Genomic DNA, 26,380 nt, shown 5'->3' with positions numbered 1-26,380 from the left:
AGATTTCAAGATTTGATGTAAAACTATAGAACTAAAACTATGCAGGATTGGTACAAGAATAAACAAATGTAATAGTGGAACAGAATATAGAAACTCTAGAAACAGATTCATTCACACAAAGTCACCTGATTTACAACAAAGTTGGCCCTGCAATGTATGCGAGACAAAGATAGTTTTTTAATATATGGCTTGATAGGGAAAAAAATGAACTTTAACCTTAACTTTTTTTTTAATTTTATCTTTTATTTCTTGAAATTTACATCCAAATTAGTTAGCATATAGTGAAGCAATGATTTCAGTAGATTCCTTAGTGCCCCTTCCCCATTTAGCCCATCCCCCCTCCCACACCCCCTTCAGTAACCTTCAGTTTGTTCTCCATATTTATGAGTCTCTTCTGTTTTGTCCCCCTCCCTGTTTTTATATATATTATTTTTGTTTCCCTTCCCTTATATGTTCATCTATTTTGTCTCTTAAAGTCCTCATATGAGTGCAGTCATATGATATTTGTCTTTTTCTGACTAATTTCACTTAGCATAATACCCTCCAGTTCCATCCACGTAGGTGCAAATGGCAAGATTTGGCATGCAACGGAAATGTTTACATATGTCTCCTAAGTGACATGTACAAGAATGTTCTTAATGGCCACCAAAGAGAAACAACCCAGATGTTCAACAACAGTAAAATGCATAAATAAATCATGGCACATTCCTATGACAGATTATACAACAGTGAAAACACTACCTCAAGGATGAATCTAACAGACATAACGTTAAGAGAAAAAAGCCAGGGGTGCCCGGGTGGCTCAGTCGGTTAAGCATCTAACTCTTGATTTCGGCTCAATTCACGATCTCACAGTGGGTGAGCTGGAGCTCCACATCAGTCAGCACAGAGCCTGCTTGGAATTCTCTCTCCCTCCCTCTCTCTCTGCCCCTCCCCCACTCACTTACACACTCTCTCTTAAAGATAAACTTTAAAAAAAGAAAAAGCCATATACAAAAGAGCACATACTGTATGTATGATTTCCTTTATATTAAGTTTAAAATACAGAAGACATGAACAGACATTTCTCGGAAGAAGACACAGAGATGGCCAAGAGACACATGAAGAGGCTCAACATCACTCATCATCAGGGAAATGCAAATCAAAACTACGAGATATCACCAGAATGGCTAAAATCAACAACACAAGAAATAACAGGTGTTGGCAAAAATGTGGAGAAAAAGGAATCCTCTTGCACTGTTGGTGGGAGTGCAAACTGGGGCGGCCACTATGGAAAACAGCATGGAGGATCCTCAGAAAGTTAAAAATAGAACTACCCTACGATCCAGCAATCACACTATTAGGTATTTACCCAAAGAATACAAAGACACTAAAAAAAAAGAATACAAAGACCCTAATTCAAAGGGATTCATGCACCCCTATGTGTATAGCAGCATTACCTACAATAGCCAAGATATGGAAACAGCCCAAGTGTCCATCAATTGATGAATGGATAAAGTAGATGTGGTGCGTATGTATGTACGTACGTACACACACACACACACACACACACACACACACACACACAAAATGGAATATTACTCAGTCATAAAAATGAATGCAATCTTACCATTTGCAATAACATGGGTGGAGCTAAAGAGTATAATGCTAAGTGAAGTTTGTCAGTCAGAGAAAGATAAATATATCATGTCACTCCTATGTGGAATTTAGGAAACAGATGACCATATGGGTGAGAAGAGACAGGCAAACCAAGAAACTACAGAGAACACACTGATGGTTACCAGGGGGAAAGGGGTGGGAGGATGGGGTAAACGGCTGAAGGAGAGTTGGAGGCCCAGGCCGTCAGTTATGGGATGAACAAATCATGGGAATAAAAAGTAACAGCACAGGGAATATAGTCCATGATACCGTAGTAGTCTTAGGTGGTGACAGGTGGCTACACTTGTGGTGAGCATACAGCCCCGTAGAACAGAATCACCACCTGTACCCCAGAGACTAACGTAACACTTGTGCACACTATACCCCCACCCAAAAAAGAAGAACCTAGTGCACATATCAAAATAAATAACTAACTTACAATGGTATCTTGAAGGGCTACCAGAAGTAAAGGAAATTACACACACCTCCATGTGTCATGTGACTAGAGCTCAGTAAGTACCAGCTTCTTTCCCTCTTTTGCACAGGGAGGCTGGCTGACTGCCTGTTGGCATAGTTTCACACAGATTTTGGTCAAGTTATAGCCCTACCTGCTGCAAACTCTTCAATGGTCATCAGTGGAAACCGGATCAAGGACAGTGCTTTTCCTAGAACTTTCTGTTTGTTTCCAAAAGTCACAGGCAATTGTTGTCTTTGACATTCCGCTTCTGCCCATCGTACAACGGCTCCAAAAAGTCGACTCTCTCTAATACTAAGTGTGTCTCTTTCCAGAACGGCACAGAGTGTGTCTACAGGGAAAATACAAGAATAAATCAAATTAGGAATATTTTGATCTTTAACAAAACACCAACAAACAGACTTACATTAAGTTTTCAAATCTCAATTAAAAAAGGAGATTAGATACTTAAAACTACAGCCCCTATACTTAAAAATATTAAAGAATGAAAACAATTAAACAGCAAAGTTTTCTTTAAAACAGTGCTATAAAGTGTGGTGCCTGGGTGGCTCATTTGGTTAAGCTTCCGACTCTTGATATCGGCTCAGGTCGTGACCTCACGGTTCATGAGATCAAGTCCCATGTCAGGCTCTGCACTGACAGCACAGAGCCTGCTTGGGATTCTCTCTTTTTCCCTCCCTCTGCCTCTCCCCTGCTCACGCACTTGTCTTTCTCTCTCTCTCTCTCTCAAAATAAACATTAAAAAACAAAACAAAACAGAGTTTAGGGGACGTCTGGGTGGCTCAGTCAGGTAAGCATCCCACCTCAGCTCAGGTCATGATCTCACAGTTCGTGAGTTCAAGCCCCACGTTGTGCTCTATGTTGACAGCTCAGAGCCTGGAGCCTGCTTCAGATTCTGTGTCTCCCTCTCTCTTTGACCCTCCCTTGCTCATGTGCTCTCACTTCCTCTCAAAAATAAACGTTAAAAATTTTATTAAAAAAAAGAGTTTAAATAATTGCTATGAAGTTAATATTCAACTTTTTCTTTACCATACGTGGAAGCTTAGGTACAGTATCTCCTTGTATATTTGTGCCATTTATTAAGCAAACTCAAATACCCAGAGTAAGATTAATTGTAAGTCTGAGAAAAGGGCTTCAAATTAGTGACATACATAATTCTATAAAGACTACAGATAACCATTCATTCGTTCCCCAAATATTCCTTATTAAGCACTCACTGTGTGTCAGGCACTGTTCTAGACGCTAAGGATACATCACTGAATAAAAAGTTAAAAATAAGTCCCTTGCCTTTATGGAACTTACATTCTAGTGGGGGTTAACATTAAACATAAATAGATTTAACAAGTTAGATGCTAAGTGTAGGACAGACCGTAGGGTGAGAGGAATCCCAAGTGCAGTTTAAAACAGGATGGCTTTGGGGTGCCTGGGTGGCTCAGTCGGTTGAGCATCCAACTTCGGCTCAGGTCACGATCTCGCGGTATGTGAGTTCGAGCCCCGCATCAGGCTCTGTGCTGACTGCTCAGAGCCTGGAGCCTGTTTCAGATTCTGTGTCTCCCTCTCTCTCTGACCCTCCCCCGTTCGTGCTCTGTCTCTCTCTATCTCAAAAATAAATAAACGTTAAAAAAAAAAATTTTTTTTTTAATAAAATAAAATAAAATAAAATAAAATAAAATAAAATAAAACAAAACAAAACAAAACAAAACAAAACAAAACAGGATGGCTTTGGGGCACCTGGATGGCTCAGTCGGTTGAGCGTCCAACTTCAGCTCAGGTCATGATCTCACGGCTCATGAGTTCGAGCCCCACGTCAGGATCTGTGCTGACAGCTCAGAGCCTGGAGCCTGCTTCTGCTTCTGTGTCTCCCTCTCTCTCTGCCCCTAACCCACTTGCATTCTGTCTCTGTCCCTCTCAAAATAAACATTAAAAAAAAAATTGTTTTTAAATAAATAAATAAATAGATAGATAGATAAATAAATAAATAAATAAATAAATAAATAAATGAAAACAGGGCGGCTTGGGCAGCTCGTCTGAGCCAAGACTTGACGGGGGGGGGGGGGGTATGGGGGAGTCAGCCAGAGGCCTAGCCAGAAGTGTTTGGCATGTCCAGTGTGACGGCTCTCCCATCGAAGTGTGCCTGGCATGTGTGAGGACCAAGCCAGGAGGCCAGTGTGGCTAGACTGCAGTGGGCAAGAGGGAAAAGTGGTAGGCGAGGAGGCCAGAAATGGAGGGAAATGGGGTACAATCTTATAGTACCCTGTCAATCATCTGGCTTTTACTCTGAGTACAAAGGAGAACGAACCCCTGGAGGATTCTGAGCTGTGACATTTTATGTTCTAGAAGGATCACGCTGGCAGCCATGTTGAGAGGAGACTCTAGTGGAGGTCAGAGTGGAAATGAGATCAGTTAGAAGGCTCCTGCTCTGATCCACATCAGAGGTGATGACGGCCTGGACCAGGAGGAAGTGGTGAAAAACCATCAGATTCAGGATATACCCTGAAGGAGGACTCAGTGTGATGTCCTAACAGACTGAATACTGGGGGTGATAGGAGTCAAGGGCAATTCCCGGGTTTATAGTCTAAGCAACGGACCGACGACAGTGGCAACAACTGAGTTGGGAAAGCCTACAGAGGCGGCCTTGGGGGATGGTGAGAGGGGGATCTGGAGTTTCGTTTGGGACATGTGAAGTGTGAAATCCCTATCTGACGTCCAAGCATAAACGTCCTGCCCAGAACTCAGGCCCTCCCTCAGAACCTTTCTCCTTTAATCAGAGGCAAAACTCGAATCCGCTCAGCTTTTCTATAGTAGGCCAAAAGCAGGAAGTCCAGAGACAGGCCATAGAGGCCAAGAGACCAGAACAAAACGACAGGCTGCACCCAAACAGAGACAGAGGAGAGAGGGAATGTGTGACAAGTAGATGGAAGTGCTTGAAAAGCATCACAGTCCAAAGAGTCTTTCTGAAGAGGAAGACTGAAAACCCAAGACAAACAAAAAACACGTCAGAGGCCTGAGGGCTTCGCTAATACAATAACTGATACTCATAATAACGACGCTTAATAATCACAGGATTCAAATAAAAATGAGGATGCCGTACTTACATACATTCACTGTGCTTAAATTACCCAGTAATACACATCTAAGAAAAATTTATTTAAAAAAAATTCGATTCCGTAATGGTCTACACATTCATACTACATCCAAACACTTGGTTAGTATTGAACCACAGCTATCATTCGAGCAGATGTCAGCACAGGGGCTCAACATTATGTTAAAAATGAGTAGGTTATACATAATTTTTTTTTAAATCAAGTTTTTCCTTCTCTGGTAGCTGAGCAGATGAATACAGAGTACAGTTCCATAAAGCTTTTCCACAGGTAAATGAATGTAAACCAATATACCTCAATATTCTGTAGGATTAGGAATATACACTGACCAAAATTAATCATTCAGTGGGAAAACAGACAACTTTGGATCCACATATCTCTACTTTGTATGCTAATAACCTTCAGTAAAGATAAACAAAGAACCTTAACATATCAGCAGGGGAAAAAACACATTATACTGGCCTTGGCATAATGTAAATTTGCTTTTTTCTATCAATGTGACACAGTACCTTCTTCCTTTAGCAAAAAGCTCTAAGAGAGAAACAGCATCTCTCTGGAGGAAGCACATCCCTCCAGAACGTATATTCGAATCCCAGAGGAGAAAAAGCTTCTCTAGAATCTAAAACTATAAAAAGAGCTCCTGAGGTGTCTGGGTGCTCAGTCAGTTGAGCATCTGACTCTTGATTTCAGTTCAGGTCATGATCTCATGGTTTGTGAGCTCAAGCCCTGCGTCAGGCTCTGTGCTAACAATGTGGAACCTGCTTGGGATTCTCTCTCCCTCTCTCTGACCCTACTGTGAGCTCTCTCTTTAAATAAGCAAACAAACACACATTTAAAAAAAAAAAAAAAAAAAAAAAAAAAAAAAAAAAGCTCCTGAAGCATGGCCCAACCTTCTTTCTCTCAGCTCCTAGACTTCTCTTTCATCCCAATTTTTCACAAGTACACTTGAAGCAAACTGGACTATGGTGTGGAAACACACAGGTCTTCTATTGGCAGATGTTATAGTAAGAAATTACAGCTGAGAGCCCAGTAAAGATCATAAAAACAGCTAAGATTATGTTTTGTACACGTAATGCAAGACTAGATTTTAATATAAGCAATGGTGAATCAAATCAAATCAACAAATATTTTGAGTATTTACACTGCACAAGGCACCTACTTCAAGACCCCCAGGCTCCAATGGCACGCCTAACATAGGAGCTATTTACAAAACAACTCCCAGGACAAGTCGCTCAGATGCAAGCAATGCTATTTCAAACATAAACTGAATTACAAATGGAGTGACAACCCCCTAGGGGAAGAAAATTAGGATTAAGCAATGTGTCCCAGCAATGTGGGCAGTGCCTGGGGCTCTCAAACATCCAGTCAGTGGATATTATGTATAGTGGGGAGGACCCAATCTAGCCCCTGCCCTTCAGGATAATTAATGCAAGATGATTGTACATCCTTCCCGAGGTACAGTGCAACAGACAGACAAACTCACAATGGGATGTGGTTATAACAGAATATACTAAATGTCATGGAGGAGGGCAGGGTGTCAATTCTTAAGAAAGAAGTCACTGCAGAAGTATAATTTTAGCCAAGACATTAAAAACGAGTGAGAAGTAGGGGCGCCTGGGTGGCTCAATGGGTTAAGTGTCCGGCTCTTGATTTCAGCTCAGGTCATAATCTCACGGTTAGTGAGTTCGAGCCCCATTCGGCTCTGCACTGACAACGTGGAGCCTGCTTAGGATTCTCTCTCTTCCTGTCTCTCAGTCCCTCCCCTGCTCATGCTCTGTCTCTCTCTCTCTCAAAATAAATAAACATGAAAAAGAAAGAAAAAAAAAAAAAAAAAGGATGAGTGAGAACTAGCCAAGGTGGGAAGGAAAGGAAACATTCTAGACACAGTCCAGTTGGTCAACAAATACTAACTGAACAGGTACTATGTTCTATTGTCTTTAGCGTTACAAATACAGTGGTAACGCAACAAAGTCCCTGCCTTCAAAGAGTTTACAATCAGGGTGCCTGGCTGGTTCAGTCGGTAAAGCACGTGATTCTTGATCTCGGGGTTTTAAATTCAAGCCCCATGCTGGGTGTAGAGATTACTGAGAAATAAAATCTTAAAAGAAAAAAAAAGCTTACAATCTAGGTGGGGAAGGTAGATAACCATCATAAACATACACAGACAAATACACAGACACGTACAAAAATACCTACTTAAGAATTTCAGATAGTGAAACCTACTGTGAGTAAAATAAATCAGAGTAACAGAAAAGGATTGTTTAGGGGAACATGGTATCCACTTTGACTAAGGTCTGGGACAGCCTCTCTCAGGTCTCATCTAACTTGGTATCAGAATGATTAAAAGGAGGAAGCCACATACAGATTCAAGGCAAAAGGATTCCAATTCGTGGGAATAGTAAACACAAAGGCTTAAAATAGAAATAACCCTGGCTAGTGTTTATGAAACACAGTGAATAATGGGGAGAGTGAGAGAAGACAAGGTCAGGTACAGACAGAGACAGGCAGTGAGTACTGGCTGTTTACAAAACATCTGTTTTCTCTTCTTCTTGAGATGTGACTTGTATCTCCTAGCTTCCTCTGAATTTAAGTGGGATAATGTTGCTGAATCCCAGACAATGAAGTAAGAGCCAAAATGAGGGTGCCATACCGAGGCCAAAGCTTTTAAAATGTGGGTGTTTTCCCTGCCCATACTTTTTCCTGTCTACTGGCAAGACAGATAATAACATAATAACACACAACAGATAACTCATATATATTTTATGTTCATCATGATGAAGAGAATATTTAAAGCCATAGGCCTAGATTAGCTGTCTCCTGTCCTGCAATAACAACATTCAGACTCCCCAGCCTCATCAGATGGGATGTGGTTATAACAGGATACACCAAATGTATTTAATGTACAACCTGGTTTACCCTGCCTCGATCTCACACACGCTTCCTCATGGGGCTCCACCTGCTTCGAATGTCGCCCTCTCTTCACTCCCCAAATACTACCCATTCTTTAGGGCCCATGGCAGAATCTCCTGTCAAGACTTTCGTAACACTACTCAATTTGAGGTAATCCCTCCATATTTTGGATTTGAAGAGTAATTACTTTCTATATGTGTAGCTTAGAAAAGGTAAAAATCACATTTTACTGTATGTTATCCAGATTTTTCTATTAAATCTTAATTTTTACGTGCTTGTTCCTTGATTCTCCAATTAGATCATAGTTCCTTAAGAAAAATCACATCTTACTCCTCTTCGTATTTTTTTAAAATAATTTTTAAAAATGCTTGTTGGTTGGGGCTCTTGGGTGACTTAGTCGGTTAAATGTCCAATTTCAGCTCAGGTCATGATCTTACAGTTGGTGAGTTCAAGCCCTGCGATGGACTCTGTGCTGACAGCTCAGAGCCTGGAGCCTGTTTCGGATTCTGTTGTCTCCCTCTCTCTCTGCCCTCCCCCACTTGTACTGTCTCTCTCCCTCTCAAAAATAAATAAACATTTAAAACAACATTCGTTTACTGATTGATTGACTGACTGATTGGGCGGGGAGCTGGGGGGGAGCAGAGAGAGGGAAAGAGAGGATCCCAAGCAGGCTCCACCGACAGTGTGGAGCCCAATGTGGGGCGTGAACCACAAACCATGAGAGCATGACCTGAGCTGAAATCAAGAGTCAGATGCTCAACTGACTGAGCCACCCAGGCGCCCCTCTTCTTTGTTTTTCTGAAATGATTCTACTATAATGCTGTGCACATGGTGCATTCAGTGAATATTTATTTATTTTTGAATGTTTATTTTTGTTGAGGGGGGAAGGGTCAGAGAGAGAGGGGGACAGAGGATCAGAAGTGGGCTCTGTACCAACAACAGACAGTCCCACTCAACCACTGAGCCAGCCACACAGGCACCCCAGTGAATATTTATTTGATTTGACATTTTGTAAAAGGTGATAACGTAGAATTTATCACCAAAATAAAGAAAGCAAAAATTTTTAAATGTCGACTTATTTAATTTGGAAAAACCACTATTTTAAAAACAGCCCGTTCACCAGAAAGGGTGACTGTTAAGGTGTTACTGTATTTAAACCGTATGATCTGGGGGCACCTGGGGGGGCTCGGTCGGTTGAACATATGCCTTCAGCTCAGGTCATGATCTCACGGTTTGCAAGTTCGAGCCCCACATCGGGCTGTCTGCTTCAGATCCTCTGTCCCCACCTCTCTCTCCTCTCCCCTGCTAGCTCTCTCTCTCTCAAAAATAAACATTACAAAAGTAAATTAAATAATCGGCACAGTTGGAATCCTGGAGGACTCACCTATATCGATATCAGTAAAGCCCTCTGCACTTATCGCATCCATCGTGCTTTTGTCTATCGTGTCCAGGCAGAGACTAGCCAGCTGAGGTTCATCAAATAATCGGGCCTAAACATACAGAGAGACAGTTATTTTATTCTCATAGTTATCTTACTTTTAGACAGTACATATTCAGTTAATGCTGTAAAGTTACAATTGGTAATTATGTAAAAACACCAACTTAAAATACCATTATAATGTGTATATATTCTTAAAAGTTTCCCTTCCACAATCAGAAATGAAAAGCTAAGAGCACAAATGCTCCGCTTAGATAACAAATACACACTGATGACCTGTTATTTTCCTTTCCATCTACTCATATACACACACTGCCTGGTTTCTTATATGTTACTTATTTTGATCCTTAACAAACGCTCTAGGTTAGATAAGGCAGACATGATTATCCCATTTTCCAGATGTGGAAACAGGCTTAGAAAGGTGTGCTGACTTGCCTAATATGATCTGTCTAGTCATGCTGCAGAGTCGTTATTAAATCCGAGTTGTAGGATACTGTCACTAAGTTATATCAATTGTCAAGCATACAGTACAAACAGATCAGATTTATTTTCTTCCATTTTCTGTCTTGATGTGGGGAGAGAATGAAGTACAGGAATTTCAGAGCACGAAAGCTCTGGGAACCTAAGCAAACAGCAGGCCAACAACTGAAAAGCAAGTAATAGACACACGACAATCTTATACGACAGTGAGGATGATCTACAACTACATACAATAATATGAGTGAAACGCACAAACACAATGACAAACAAAAGAAGCCATAGTATAAACTGAGCAAAAAAATATATACTGTATGATTCCAATAAAGCTAATCTCGGTTTTAAGAATTCAGAAGCCAAGCTTATAATACGTGATTAATCAGGATGCGTATTATAATTAAAAAAAAAAAAAAACAACCCAAGTTTAAAAGCCAGGCATCGGGGAAGGGGTGGGAGTATCCAAACTCAAATGAGACTTAAAAAATTGTAACACTGAAAACAGATGTGATGATAGGTGTGCCAGTGACCAAGCTTTCATTCTGGCCTAGTATCAGGTCCATTTACATTTAACAGTATGGACAGACACAAGACGCACACAGATATTCATGCTGGCAATAATGCAATTAATTAACCATTATTTGGCATGGCTGAGGACTCTTATTTGTAAAGTAAAATTCATTTTCAAAGGATTCAATAACTCAGGTGCTACTGACCTATTACGTTAACAAACATCCCTAAACTAAAGAGTTATCTTGTGTTTTATGGGGGAGAAAAGACAGCAATAAACACACTGGAATGAATTTAAAATAGATACACACATTACAGATCATATGTAACTGTACTTACACGTATAAAATATGCATATATTTTTAAGTCAGTAGAACATTTCTTAAAATTATGCAATACTCAAACATGTCTGAAAATGCTCTTCTTGAGGCCCTTGGGTGGCTCAGTCAGTTAAGCATCTGATTCTTGATTTTGGCACCGGTCGTAATCTCGTAGTTCATGGGTTCGAGCCCCGTGTTGGGTTCTGCACTGACAGTGCAGAGCCTGCTTGGGATTCTCTCTCTCTTTCTCTCTCTCTGTCCCTCCCCCACTCTCTCTCTCTCTTTCCCAAAATAAACAAATAAACTTAAAAAAAATTGTTTTTAATGTTCTTCTTAGATTATACATTGGGCTTATATTAATTTGCTTAGTCAAAATTTTCCAAAAAAATAATATAAAATCTGTATTTAGTAGAATAAAATTAACTCTATTCCTTGTTATTTTCCCTTAAAATGTTTTTAATTTAGAAATAATTTCAAATTTGCAGAAAAGATGCAAGTAAAAAGAACACCATATACCCTTTACCCAGATTTACCTATCTAAATGTTATTTATCTAATATTTCACCTCTTTATCATTTGTGCTCTCTATACACACACAGGCGTGCGCACACACACACATTATATATATATACACATATATGTATGCATATATATGTATATATAAATGGGAAAATAATGTATAAGAAAACAGACAACGTATAGTGAGTGTGTGTATATTTGAGGTGAACTATTCAAGAATAAATTACAGCACCACAGCCCTTACCCTTAAATACTTGAATATTTCTTATATAACCATAGTAATTGACTTTGATAAATAACCATACAATATTTTTATCTCATCTACTGTATTTCAGTTTTGCCAACTGACCCAATTTTTGTAACACTTTTCCTCCTAGAATAGGATCCGGTCTAGGATCACAGTCTAATGAATTTTTAAAATATGAAAAACACATTTTTATCAAATGAAATTCTAGACATTTTAACTGGCAGGTATTTTAACTGGCCAACTCAACTATATTTCCAGTGTTCATGCAAAAATTGATCTTTCACTCTAAGAAAAACAATTTTTATAAAAATTATTTTATTCAGAACAGCAATATTTCAGTGACTCTTCAGTTACACAGGCAGTATCAAGTTTCCTAGGGAATCTATTGTTGCTACTTAGAGTAAAATACATCCTTCTCAAAATTTAGTTTGAGTCTGGCATCATCTCTGAAAAAAATATCACTTCCTAACAAGCGTCTCTTCCCGGTCTCACTCATGCTGGTACAGCACACTGGCCTCCTGTTTCAGCGTGAAGCTGGCAAAGGTCCTCTCAAGTAATTGACATGCTCAGTGCAAATGACTCACTTGGCAGGAAGAAGAACTTCACATGACAATTCGTGGGCTAACTCACATGACCCCGCCAGTGAAAAATGTGCAGTAAAATTGGGTTCTCAGACCAACCACACGCTGAAAAGCTCCTTTTCTTTCTCGTAGTGACAGCTGTTAACCCTTACTACTCAAACTGTGGTCCAGAAGCACTGGCATCATCTGAAAGCTCATGAGAAATGCAGACTCTTAGGTCTCACCTTGGACCTGCGGAACTAGAAACCGCATTTTAATTGTCAGAGTTTAATTCATTGGTTTCTGAATTTTTCCATAAGCTTTTAAAATAAAAGTAATTACGTGATCCCCTCCACATACCTTAAAACCCTTGGACGATAAAGAATCTTAGGAATATCAACTTCCATAATCGATTTTCACCACAAACTCAAAAGAGGGGGAAATGCAAGGATATGCTGCTTAACAGGTCTATGACCTTGGTCAAATTGATTCATATTTCTGCCTCTGTCTCCTTACCTGTTAAGTGGGGACAATAAGAAAACCTAGAACACCTACCCCTCCCAAAGTTACTGTAGAAGATTAAATGAATTAATGCAGACAAAGTCCTGACACACAATCACGACTCAAGACATTCTGCTATCATCCTTACTCAGGATCACCACACCTTAAGAACGACTGGTTGAAGGTCGGGATCTTAGGTTTACCACCTGCTGTCTAATGTGAAGTAAGATATTTACCCCTTTACACTTCCATTGCTTCATCTTTAAAATGGGGACAACAGTAAATAGCACCACAGAGCCGCAACGCAGGCTAACTGTGATACTACATGCAAAGTGACTAGCTTAGTGTCTGGCGCACCATGTCCAGAATGGAGTTCGGCGATTATGTCCACGAGGTGACCTCGGTGTGCTCTTTCTTCCCTAGCCTCAAATATTTGTTGACAGATGACTGAACAAACAACAGCAACAAAAGGTGCCATCATACAACTTCCATATGACAGAACAGACGCAGAGCCGGGCAACCCGAGCTCTGGGCCCCGGCCCCAGCCAGCCTGCTGGGAGCCTTTGGGCAGGTAGTCCATTGGCCCAGGTTTGAGTTTTCCAGCTGGAAAATGAAAGAGGTGAACTAGGGGACATCTGTGACCGGTTCCAGTACTAATAGTCAACAGGATTATGTATTATCAGCTTACAATTGTTTTCTCCTCATTTTAACTTGCTTCCCTCTGTAAAGACCCTATCTCCAAATAAGATCACATTCTGAGGTTCTGGGAACTGGGATTTCAACACATAAATTTTGGAGAAACAATTCAACCCTTAGCACATGGTATAGGCTGGCTTGGAACTTTTTAAACAATTCATACAAGGGTATTATAACTTGGTCTAAAAAGAAAAACAAGTGATTTATTTATATCTGAAGTAAAGCTCAGATTACAGGCGTTTAACAAATGCTAAATAGTATGATATAGACTGGCTAATAGTTCCACAGATGTGTTCAGTTTGTAAAAATTCATCAGACTGAGTGCTTAAGATAATGTGTACTTTTCTGCATGTATACTATATTTAGTGGAAACTTTTAAATATCAGAGAAAGAACATTTCACATAAACCTGAAATTCTAATTCCTCCAAGCTTTCAGATTAAGTACAAAGACAGTAAACCTTGAAACTTATCTGGACTTAAAAAGTCCAGATCCAACAAAAATCTTTATTCCAGATCCAACAAAAATTGAGACAAAAGACGTCCAGAAAACCCTATGCTATCACATGCTCACTCGCAGCAGGAACAAACTGGATCCCAATTCCAATTCCAATCCTAAACATCCGTGTGACTTTGAGTCACAGTAGCCTGCTTACATAAAGCCTCAGTTTCTTACACGATACTGTATTGACTCTAATTTGCTTTTCTAAAATCATATGAATCTGATATACTTCCCTGAATGGTACCATAAAAATAATTACATATACTTTAAGTTAATCTAGAATTCTCCAGGAAATACTTAATACTCATGTAGTTATGAGGATACCGACCTTAGCTACATTTACTTACCTGAGTAAGTAACATAAAGGCATTATCTGCCCTAAGATGTTTGGTGAGAAATTCCACACAGTGTGCTTCCAAGGCTGGGACTGCATATTTCTTAGCAGTATAAAGAGTGGTCATAACCGTCTCTGGGCCAATTTGAACTTCATCTGAATACAGAAATCTGGAAAGCAAATGGGAAATTACAGAGATGGCCATTAGTATTTTAGAGAAGCAATCCACCAGCGTGAAACCTCTGAGGAATATTTTCAAAGATAATGAGCCCACTGAAAAACCACCTGAAATTTACACCCAACTTAGCAGGGCTACAGGGCCTTTGCACGTACATCATCTCATTTTATTCTTACTCAGTCCTCAGTAAGGCAGTGTCTCCATTTTACAGACAAAACTGAAGTGAAGATCACAAGACAGACTCCTCCCTCTTAAGCCAAATTTTCAGAGGTCTTTTAGCAGCTCAGGACAGGAATCGTTCACTTATCTTTCCGTCATCAAAGGACGTTCATTTAAACAAATCTACGGATAGCTGAGGTTCATACCTCTAGAGGTCAAACATTCATGTATTTGCTGATAATGGTGTCTTGTTATTCTGGGCATCTTTTAACCTTTTATTATTATTTCCAAATTAGCAAAATGCCCACAGGCGATCACTGGGGCTTTAGAGGAATAAACAATTTAATAATATCTTAAATGACCCCTGTAATGTGCTTTTGGGTATTTAGGTCCAATGTTCTCTCAAAACACTATCAGTCCAATACTGCCTCCTCCCAGTTTGCTGCTGCTAACTGCCAGATCGCTAGATAGATCAGCTTCATAGAACTGCGAATAAAGCATACGATTCTCAGTGAGGGCCTGCGCAGTTCTTGTTGAACTATCCGGGAGCGTCTACACATCAACTCTAGGCCCCTGTTGTGGCTCCTCAGAGACCCTCCACGGACTGTCCGGTTCCCAACCACATGCAGGAAAACCGAGGGGAGAAGTATGGCATTAAGAACAACTGCATTTGAGAGATACTAAAGACGTTACAATGCTTATTACACGTATATTCCTGGGCCCCAAGTCCTAAAACAGGAAAACCTGTTAACATTTTTCAGAACCTTCTATGCCCCGGGAGGCCGCAAAGAAGGGAGGCTCTATTTCATGTCCCTACCCTCTGGCTTTCCAGTTCCTCTCCTTTCATTCCCATGTCCGTAGTCACCACCCAAGGTGAACCGCTAGCCCCTCACCTCCCCGCAGCCTCTAGCCACAACCAAACACCGGCGCTCCCCTCACAGCATCACCGAGCTTACAACTATCCCAGGTGGAGGCTGCTCGTGCTCATCCTCCTCCATAGCTCAACCTTGACAGTGAAGGCTGCTGTGTTTCAGGATTACACCGTTCCAAAATACCGTATTTTTTTTTTCTGGGGCGCCTGGGGGGCTCAGTCGGTTAAGTGTCTGGCTCTTGATTTCGGCTCAGGTCGTGATCTCACAGCTCCACGAGTTCGAGCCCCATTGGACTCCGCACTGACAGCACGGAGCCTGCTTGGGATTCTGTTTCTCCCTCTCTCTCCCTGCCCCTCCCCTCCTCTTTCTCTCCCCAAAATAAATAAACAAACTTAAAATATATATATATATATTTTTTTTTTCCAAAAACCTCCTTTTAGAGACTCAAGTCAACATTCTGTATTACCCTTATACTATTTAGCTTAAAGTTACATGCCACGCTTTGTGAAGAGCACAAGGAATTAAAAACCAAGTAAGGCACAATCACTTACAGTCGGGGGGAAAGGGATGAACAAAAGGAAGAGAGAAAATGAACATTTGTTGAGTGCCTGCCATGGGACAGGTGCCAGTTCATGTAATCCTCCCACAAGGAAGGCAGGTGCTGTTACCTGCATTTAGAAGACAAGGAAACACAAAAGCTGTCTAACATCAACACCCCCTTTCTGCACTGTCTGCCTCCAGTGCTAGACTGTCATGCCCACCAGGTGAGCGCCGTTTTACCTGTGTGGCCTCAGGAAGAGATGGCTTGGGTCTGGGCCTGTGCCACCACCTGCCAGCCATGTGACTTTAAACAAACTACCATCAGTGGTGCTCCCTTCTGAAAAGAGAGGAGAGTGACAGTCTCCCCTTCATAACGTGCACATGAGGATCAGTAGAAATTACAATACGTGAAGTGTTTTACATAGTGCCTGACAAATACTTAGCCTCAGCAAACGTTAGCTATTTATTTTTACGTTGCTTCATTATTTTATGTCCGCTATTTTCCTCTGTTTTAGAAGATCTCCTTGCTGTTGTCTTCCAGCCCTTCTGTTTTTCTTCCCAGCAATCACATGCTCACCTTTCTAAGAATTCTTGTCCTAGTTGTCCTTTTTCACCTCCACAGCATCATGTCTGTTTTATGGATGCAAAAATGTTAAGTCTCCAAGATGCTATTAACCAATGTTTTTAAGGTTCCTTTCCATTTCCTGAATGATCTACTTCCTCCAGGATCATCTGTTTCGGTCTTTGTCGTTCACGTTCTCATTTTCCTCACATGTCAAATGCCCAGTGGTTGTCTCCAGTTTGGAATTCTAGAAGCAGGCTTTCTCTGCGTCTGTAGACGGGCCTGTTTTCCAGCTAAAACCATCCCCCAAATGAACGGGCCAGCTGAGAGCTCTGTACGTGGGGGCTTGCCGACCGGCACCTTGCATGGGAGTGGGAAAGGAGCTGGAGCAGGGGCCGCCTCACGCCATCACTCTAGGTCCCTGAGCTGTCCCAGGCAGTTTGCTCCGTTCATTTAAAGAGGAGCCTGTCCCGAGGTCGTCACCGGCAGTTAGTCTGCAAGAGGTGGCCAAGGATGTAGTCTGTAAGCCAGTTTTAAATTTGACTCCCATGTTATAGCTCACCTTCTCATTTCCCCCCATCCTCACTACCCATCCGGGCCTCGAGGGCCTCGAACTGCGCGGGGGCTGAGCCAGGGAAGGCAGCGCCCACCCCCGCAGCCGCCAGGCTCTGGACTCTGGGCTCCAGTCATCTGCTTGCTTTCATTACCAGCACACTTTCAACTGCTCTGTCCCTTTTCCACACTATTGGCTTCCAATCCATTTCCCTTCCTCTCTTTCCATGAAGGGATTTATTCTCTTTTCTATTTTCTTACAGTCACTTGAACTGGGAGAGAGATAGAAGGCTGACTGCAAGCTCAGTTCCCCTCTTGAATTAGAAACCTATGACGTTTTAATTTTAAGGGCAAGGTAGGAAGAATCTTTACGTCTATCTGCTTTAATTTTTTTTTTTCAGGCAAAAATTACTAGAGTTACAAAATAAAGAACTGAAATGTGGGGCCTTTATTACCATTTGCCTCTGTATGTGAGTAGATTCAAACTTCAGGACACAAGTACATGGCTCTGTAAGCATCTACAAGTGGGGGCTTTGACATCTGCAAAAGCCCCCTAGAGAAATTTCTACTTGAGGGGCGATCTAAAAGATGACCAGAGGGTGGGAAGAACACGCCAGCAACGAGAGAGAATTGCGGTTTTAGACTATTCTATTTGAGACACACACACACCCCGTTCAATTTGCTTTTATTAAGTTACAATTTGGTATTACACCTTCGGCTTACATCAAGGAATATTTTAAAGAAACATGTATATCCAAAACCGCGGATTAAGGACCCTGTTCATTTCAGTAAAGCCTCCTTTATGAGGAAACCTCGCCAGGAATTCTTTCACTCGTCTGATTATCAGACAGAGCTGTGCATCCCTAAGCAGGTGGTTTGTTTTTAACCTGACAAATACTATGTATGAATTATAACTGACCAGCTAGGTTTCTTGTTTTGCATTAGCTGCTAAAACAATTAAGGTGAAATCTGTAGTTTCCCGATAGCATGTATTTTTGTGTTAGCTTCATCTTGGCTTTATTGATCTTTGTGTTTTTTGGTAAGACGTTCTAAATTCTTTCTGTTGTATGTAAACAACAAGAAAAGGAACTCTATGCTTCTTGTATTTCCCCCCAACATCTTTCCTACAATACCAGGCACAGTGTAGGCACACGGCTAACCCTTAATATTTACCTATTACCTGACTAGACAATTCCATACAAGCTTCTATGTAACAAGCAAAGGAATCATTTTCATTTCTAATGAGAAAATAGGCTATTTAAAAATCCAGGAACTATCTTGGTTCATATTTTACTTACATGTTTTCTTATATTCTATTTAATTATTAAAATTGCTAGAATATGAAAATAAGCCAAGCCTTACAAAATATAATTACAAATTAATGATATTACCACAATTCTTTTTATTTTAAAATGAACATTTCAGCCCTCATTTACTACCTTTAAGGACAAAGCCCTCCCAAAGACTAAAGGTTTTCCCAAAAGATAAAACTCAGTATTTAAGCAAAAATTTTTAAAAGCGATGGGGAAAATAGGATTTTAAATGAGAAAAATTATAAGATTTTTATTATTTGATTATAAATAAGAAAAATTATAAGATCGCGGATACGAAACTTTGTATCACCACTGACTCATTCATTTTACTCAAAAACATTTACTGAGGGACTATAATACCAAGCACTGGGATAGGTCTGAGAAATACAAACCTGGGTAAGACAGCCCTGCCCGCAGAAAGCTTACGGTTTGGTAATGAAATGATTAAAGAGTAGCGTCACAATTACAACAGAATTATTTATCAGGCACAGTGTGATAACTAATCTCTAAAGATAGCCCGAATCAATCATGCCTTCTATTATCCATGGCCTTATATAGATCTGTCCCATAATAAACCTGGGCTGGCCCTGTGTGATTCCCTTTAACCAACAGAATGTGGCAGAAGGGACACCGTCCCCGTCCGCGGCCTCCCCTCGGAGGATGTCTGGCGGCTTCTGCTTCTGTATTCTCAGAAGCCTGGAGCTGCTATCCAAGAAGTCGAGATCCCCGGCTGGAAAGATCAGCTGGAGAAGCCACGCAGGGAGGAGAAAGGCTCAGTCACCCCAGACTCTGCCTCACACCTCCAGGGGACTCCAGCTCCACTGCCATAGGACTATGACTGCAGGGGGACCCAAAGGAGACGTCACAGAACCACACAGCTGACCTCAGTCAACCTGCACAACTGTGAAAGATAATAAAACTAGACTTAAGCCGCTAAATGCTGGAGTGTTTTGCTCTACAGCAACAGATACTAAACTTGCTATGAGAGACATTAGATGAGGCAGTGCTCAATTCTGCCTTCGGGTGGGATTATGTTTTACAGAAGAGGTAAAGCCTATGTGAAGTCCATCTGAAGTGCAGTGATTGTGGAGACCTTCTAGCAGACAGACTGAGAAGTACAAAGGCCTCAGAAGGTAGGCATTAAAGGGGCGCCTGGGGGCTCAGTCGGACTCAGTCGACCACTCAGTCGAGTGTCCGACTCTCGATCTCGGCTCCGTCATGATCTCACGGTTCATGAGATCGAGCCCTGCGCTGAACTCCGAGATGACAGTGTGGAGCCTGCTTGGGATTCTCTTTCTCTCCCTCTCTTTGTCTCTCTCTCCTTCCCTCCCTCCCTCTCTCTCTTTCCCCCTTGTACTTCCCCTCCCACCCCAAAATAAATGAATAAACATTAAAAAAAGAAAAAAAAGAGGGGCGCCTGGGTGGCTGAGTTGGTTGGGCGTCCAACTTCGGCTTAGGTCATGATCTCACTGCTTGTGGGTTCGAGCCCTGCATTGGGTTCTGTGCTGACGGCTCGGAGCCTGGAGCCTGCTTCAGATTCTGTGTCTCCCTCTCTCTCTTCCCTTCCCCCACTCACTCTCTCTCTGTGTCAAAAATAAACATAAAAAAAAAAAGAAGGCAGGCATTAAAATAAGAAATGAGAGGCAATTAGAGTCGGGGCACTGAGCAGTGGAAAGAGGAAAGGGAAGATACAGAGACCAAGTCACAAAGGTCTTGTGTGTCCCCTAAGGTGCTGACACTTCATCCTGCAGGCAAAAAGTCAAAGACTCAGGAGAATTACATGAGACTATATGGACATTACAGAGATAACCCTGTTAACAATGTAGAAAGTGAAGCCAGCTTAGGCTAAAGGCATGGTCTGGTTGAAGCAATGCAGGAAAAGAAAATTAGGAGGAGGAAGTGGAACCCTCAGGAATGGTCCAAAAAGGATGAGAAACAGGTGGGGCAGACTGGAACCAAACCACAGCTTGGAGCCAAGCCCACTGAAGTCACTTCCCAACTGACCCACCGAGTGAGAATATTCATGGGCAGGAATGTTTTTCAAGTCCCCCAACACCCTAGGGTGCGTTATAGCATTACTGTGGCAAAAGCTGACTGATAAAAGAGTGCAATAATAGGAGTGTCTGCTCTGGGAGCCTGGCTGGCTCTGTCGGCAGAGCACGTGACTCTCGATCTCGGGGCTGTCAGTTCAAGACCCACTTTGGGTGCAGAGATTACTTAAAAATAAAATCTAAAACAAATAAAGAGTACCCGCTCAAAGACTGTGGGAATTTAAGTGCACATAAGGTAGTCAGCAACAGTAAGTGGCACGGTAAACACTCACTAAATGTCACACTATTCTTATCATTTCCATGTTCACCTGCATGGGTACTAGACATTCATTTGTGAATGTGCGGCCGGAAGTGGGATTCTAAGACCGAGTGGAAGTCTGGCCACATAGCTGGGGGAGTATATAACGCCAGGAGTTAACAGAAAGGACGAGGGCAGCTGAAGACAGAATCCGGTCACCACTCCGTTTCTGTTCCTTTCTGCCACACAACTCCTTGAGAGAGCTGTTGAGAGCAGCCATCTCCAGTTCCTCACCTCCTATTTTCTCCCCAACCTATTCTGATCCAGCTGCTAAAACCACTCTTGCCAGGGTTATCTACGGCCTCCGTTTCGTCAAAACCAATAATCGATTCAATATCCTCATTTCACCCACATCTCAGCAGCATTTAACATGGCTGACCACTCTCTCTTTATCGAAAGGCTTTCTGCAACTTGAGTTTCAAGATATCCCGCTCCTTGCTTTCCAGTCTAACTCCACTGGCAGCGGTCCCTTGGCCTCATTTTACTCTCCCCCCGGCTACGTCTCTCTAGGTTGGAGGCTCCCCGGGCTCATCTTCATACCTGTCTTCACAACCCGCATTCCCTCCCTACGTAACCTCATTTGGTTTCATGGTTTAAAGACCAGTCATTCACTCTTAGCTTTCAGATTTATGTTCACCAAGAAGCTCTTCCCCAAACTCCGGGTTCGGATTTCTGGCTGTACTCTTGCCCTCCTTGGATGCCTTAGAAATCTTCCTGGTTCTACCTTCAAAATACAGTTGACCCTTGAACAACACAGGAATCAGGGGCGTGGCCTCCACTCCCCATTCCCCTCCCTCCCTGTAGTCAAAAACCTCCATATAACTTTTGACTACCCCCAAAACTTTACTAATAGCCTACTGTTGACCTGAAAACTTACTGATAACATATAAACAATTAACACATATTTAGTATATGCATTATATACTATATTCTTACAATTGAGGAAGCTAGAGGAAAGAAAATATTATCAAGGAAACCGTAAGAGAAGAGAAAATACATTTACAGTACCGTACTTTACTTGTTTAAAAAAAAAAAAAAAATCTGGGGCGCCTGGGTGGCTCAGTCTGTTAAGTGTCTGACTTCGGCTCAGGTCATGATCTCACGGTTGGTGGGTTCAAGCCCCGCATCGGGCTCGGTGCTGAACGCTTACTCAGAGCCTGAAGCCTGCTTTGGATTCTGTGTCTCCTTCTCTCTCTGCCCCTCCTCCACTTGTGCTCTGTTTCGCTGTCTCAAAAATTAATAAACGTAAAAAAAAAAAAAAAAAAAATCTGTGTACAAGTGGGCCCACGTAGTTTAAACTCATATTGTTCAAAAGTCAATCATGTATCTGCAGCCTGACCACTTCTCCCACCTATCCCCAGCACCCTGGTATAACCCTCCACCATATGTCTTGCCTGGACTACTGCAAAAGCCTCTTAGTTTAACTCTCTGCTGCCCATTTTACTCCCTCTGCAGTCTAATCCCCGAACAACTGCCAGAATGAGTTTTTAAACACGTAAATCAGATCACATCACTTCCTACTGAAAACTCTCCAAAGGCTTCCTTCCTAGCACATACCCACGTCCTTCCCTGGCTATACAGCCCTGCACGACCTTGTCTAGCCTACCCTCCTGACCTCATCTTCCACCACTTTCCCCCTTATTCACTCCGTTCAAACAGCACCGGTTGACCCTCGCAGTTCCTGCAACAGGAAAAATCTAGGGCCTTGAACACGCTCTGCCTTGCTTAGAATGCTCCTTCCCTCACGGCTTGACCATTTTTCCTCAGCACACTTATCAGTACTCGACATTACATCTTTGTTTCTCCTTACTAGATTATGAAGTACTTGAGGGCAGAGACTTTTTCTTCTTCACTGCTGCACCCAACATCTAAAACACCAACTGGTGCAGGGAGGCACACAGCATTTCTCAAATGAACTGAAGAACATCACTTAAAGGTCAGGCAGATCAAAACAAGTAGTTTCTTATAATGTTAACTGATTCAATTTGTAAACGTAATAAAAATAGGCCAAGCTAACCTGTTGTCCCCACTCAGCAAGTACTATGGGACACCTGTTTGTGACACAATAGCAAGCAAGGACGGCACCTATGTTTCACAGGTGGCCAATACCTTCCGGTCCAGATATCATTTCACAATAGAACAAGACTGGAATCGGGGCACCTGGGTGGCTCAGTCGGCTAAGCGTCTGACTTCAGCTCAAGTCATGATCTCACAGTTCGCGGGTTCCAGCCCCATGTCGGGCTCCCGTGCTGACAGCTCGGAGCCTGGAACCTGCTTCAGATTCTATGTCTCCCTCTCTCTCTGACCCTCCCCAGCTCGTGCTCTGTCTCTCTCTCTCTCTCTCAAAAATGAATAAACATTGAAAAAAAAAAAAAAAACAAGACTGGAATCTGAAGGACAAATACCATAACCATACTGAAAAGAGGAAAATTTCAAAGACTTTACAGTTAATTCACTTATTTTCTGTTGATAGGAAAGGACTAACGGCTTCAGTAAAAATACGAGCTAAGCATTTTTCCCTCTACATTCTTATTTACCGATCGCTATTTTTTTTAAAGGAAAAAACTCCTCGGCAATATTTTTAGAGCAGGGGCTCTCAGATTTAGCTGGTGTTAGTATGTCGGAGAGTATTAAAAGGGCTCTCAAGGTCCCACCTCCAAACATTACAATATTTTAGAGAGGGAGGAAGGGATCTTGAATTTCACAAGTACTCAAGGAGATTATAATGAGGTGGACCAACAAATCACTCTAAGATACTTATAAACGAGCTACAACAATCCTCTCATCAAGTTCAAACCAAAATCCACAGTGACCCAGATCCTAGGTTTTTAGCTAATTTTTCTCTCTTCGTAACTGTAATTTGCAGAAAACATGGGAAACAAAGGAAAAAAGAAGAAAAAAAAGCATTATCATTTTACCGGTCCAATACAACTTTGGTTAGCATTTTGTTATGCTTCCTTCCATCCATGTCACTAGGTATATGTTTGTTCTGTTACGTTTCAGTTTTATTCACCGTGCGTGGTTTTCAGGGCTGTTTATTACACACGTTTTTCGTGTTCATATAACCTAGTCTTCATCAGTACCATGCTCAGTGGCATTAATTCCATCTAATGCACCCAACGTTGTTTATCTCACCATTTCCTCCAGCTGACTACTTCCATACTACTATAAATAATCCAGCTGTAAATATTTTTGTACACATTTTTCAGTACTTCAATACTTCCGAGGGGGGGAGAGAATCTGTAGTGCCAAACTGTTTTACCATCTTCGTCACAGAGGGCTTCTCCTATATATATATATATTTAATGTATTTTTGAGAGAGGGGGAGACTCAGAATCCGAAGCAGGTTCCAGCCTCTGAGCTCCCAGCATGGAGCCTTACACGGGGCTCGAACTCACAAATGTGAGAACATCACCTGAGCTGAAGTCAGACGCTTAACAGATTGGGCCACCCAGGCGCCCCTAATATTATCTTTAAAATACTAGGAATTTAGTATTCGCTTTGTGTTTAATTTTCACTTCTTTTTTTTTTTTTTTTCTCAACGTTTTCTTTTAAATTTATTTTTGGGACAGAGAGAGACAGAGCATGAACGGGGGAGGGGCAGAGAGAGAGGGAGACACAGAATCGGAAACAGGCTCCAGGCTCCGAGCCATCAGCCCAGAGCCTGACGCGGGGCTGGAACTCACGGACCGCGAGATCGTGACCTGGCTGAAGTCGGACGCTTAACCGACTGCGCCACCCAGGCGCCCCAATTTTCACTTCTTTAATTACAGAGGTTAAACATTCTTTGTCAATTAGTTGTTATCTTTTTTTTTCCCCAATATATGAAATTTATTGTCAAATTGGATTCCATACAACACCCAGTGAGTTATCTTTTCTTTACCTAAGTTATCTATCCTGCCCTTTACCATTTGTTTATGGGATCTTGCTATTTCTTTTCTACTCGTTTTAACTTTGTACTCAGTTTCCTACTGATCTTCCCGGTTGAGCTGTGAGCCTTTTGTGGGCTATTTATCCGTTCAATGACCTCTTTTTTTTTTTTTTTTTTTTTTTGCCTCAGTACCACCCAAGACTCTGCTCCTTTCCGAAGAACCCACTGTGGTCAGGCAGCTAAAACCATCCCCATATAATAAAACACACATGGTCTTCCCCTAGGAGTTTGCTGTTACCTCCACCAGTCACTGGACTTTTCTGGGCCCCGGTCCCATTTGTAAAAGTGTGGAAAACAACACCTCCTTAACTGGACTTCTGCGAATAAAGGCTATTAACGTCAAACGATAACGTTATCCAATATTAACATCCAAAATTAACCAGAAGTCGATGTATTATCGACTGAAATAGGCAAAAAAGGAAACTCTAACACCCGCGGCTGGATTTGGGTTTTGAGCAAATGTGACGTCGTCTGCAGAAACGCCGAGCCAGGTAAAGCCACACCTACTTGTTTTGGCATTCCCTTTCCTGGGTCCCGACAACTAATACACACACAAACAAACGAAAAAGGAGTCCGAATTTAAAACAAACCAACCAACAGGGGGGAAAAAAAAAAAAAGCCGTCGGTCCGCCAAGTCTTCTCACCTCTTCCCCTCTCCCCCAACAACAAAAAAAACCCTAAAACTTTGCAAACGGGCCATCAAGACAACCCGGTCCACACCCGTTCCACGCCCGTTCTCTAGTCCCGAAGGTCGGGTGACAATGCCGGACTGGAAAGGTAAAGCGCTCGCTGAGCGGACGCAGACTGAGACCGTGACCCCGACGACCGGCGGTCGGCCGTGCGGCCGGCAGAGGGGGACGGGGACCCGCCGCGCGTCCCTGACCGGGGGGGGGGGGGGGAAACTGAGGCCGCGGGGGAGGCTCGCGCGCAGGGGCAGGCCGGGCGCCCGCCGCTCACCTCAGCAGCGCCAGGAAGGCGGCGGGCTCCACGTCGGGCAGCTCGATCTCGGCCGACGTGGTGGCCATGCCGCCGTTGAACATGGCGTCGAAGACGGCGCTGCCGGCCGCCAGCACGAAGCGGTGCGCGGGGATGCGCTGCGGGCCCCCGGCGGCCGCGCCGCCGCGGCCCTTGCCCAGCACGAAGCGCACATCGCTCAGCAGCTCCGAGTTGAAGAGGAAGGCGAAGCGCTCCTTCAGCGACGCCTTAGTCGCCTGCCAGTTGTACAGTGGCTCCCGCTGCAGCGGGAGCAGGGGCCCCAGAGAGGAGGACGGCGGCGGCGGCGGCGGCGGAGGAGGCGGAGGCCCCGCGGCGCCCGGCTCCGCCTCGGCTCCAGAGACCTGCTCGCCCGCAGCGGCCGGCCCGAGAGAGGCCATCCTCCAGCGGCGCGGCTCCTCGGGCTAGGCAGAGAGCTCCCGCCGCCCAGCCGCCATCGCCGAGGCCGCCCCCGGAGGCCGGCGCCGCCTCGGTGCCTTCCGGGAAAGGCGCTTCCGGCGTCCGGGCGCCTCCCCGGCCCCGCCCCCGCCCTCGCCCTCGCCCCGCTCCGCCCCGCCCGCAGCGGCCCGGAGCGCGTGCCCGCCACGCGGGGTTGCGGGGGCGCGCACGGCCGCCCGAGCGGGGCCGCGCGGATCCGCGTCCTGCGCTGCTGGGTGGGCACCCTGCGCGCCTTGTGCGAGCCCCGCGCTTGCAAGCTCCCGCGCCTCCT

General features: G+C 43.1%; 1 protein-coding gene across 2 annotated transcripts in view; it reads right to left on the bottom strand.

Annotated features, from left to right (window-relative positions):
• BTBD1 (BTB domain containing 1) overlaps window positions 1–26,165 on the bottom strand; it is a 42,072-nt gene extending 15,907 nt beyond the window's left edge. For both annotated transcript variants that reach the window (XR_006218339.1, XM_042987946.1), the window contains exons 1-4: window positions 25,636–26,165; window positions 14,236–14,392; window positions 9,509–9,614; window positions 2,247–2,444 (exon numbers count right to left, since the gene is read on the bottom strand). Coding sequence is in view for 1 of the 2 variants with exons in the window: in XM_042987946.1 (XP_042843880.1) it covers window positions 2,247–2,444; window positions 9,509–9,614; window positions 14,236–14,392; window positions 25,636–26,051 (877 nt within the window). In the remaining variant the exon portion in view is untranslated. The remainder of the gene's footprint in view (window positions 1–2,246; window positions 2,445–9,508; window positions 9,615–14,235; window positions 14,393–25,635) is intronic.
• Window positions 26,166–26,380: the final 215 nt, after the last annotated feature.

Source organism: Panthera tigris, chromosome B3 (genome assembly GCF_018350195.1).
Source record: "Panthera tigris isolate Pti1 chromosome B3, P.tigris_Pti1_mat1.1, whole genome shotgun sequence".
Classification (NCBI taxonomy): Eukaryota; Metazoa; Chordata; class Mammalia; order Carnivora; family Felidae; genus Panthera; species Panthera tigris.
This window is presented reverse-complemented; position numbering and strand designations above follow the sequence as displayed.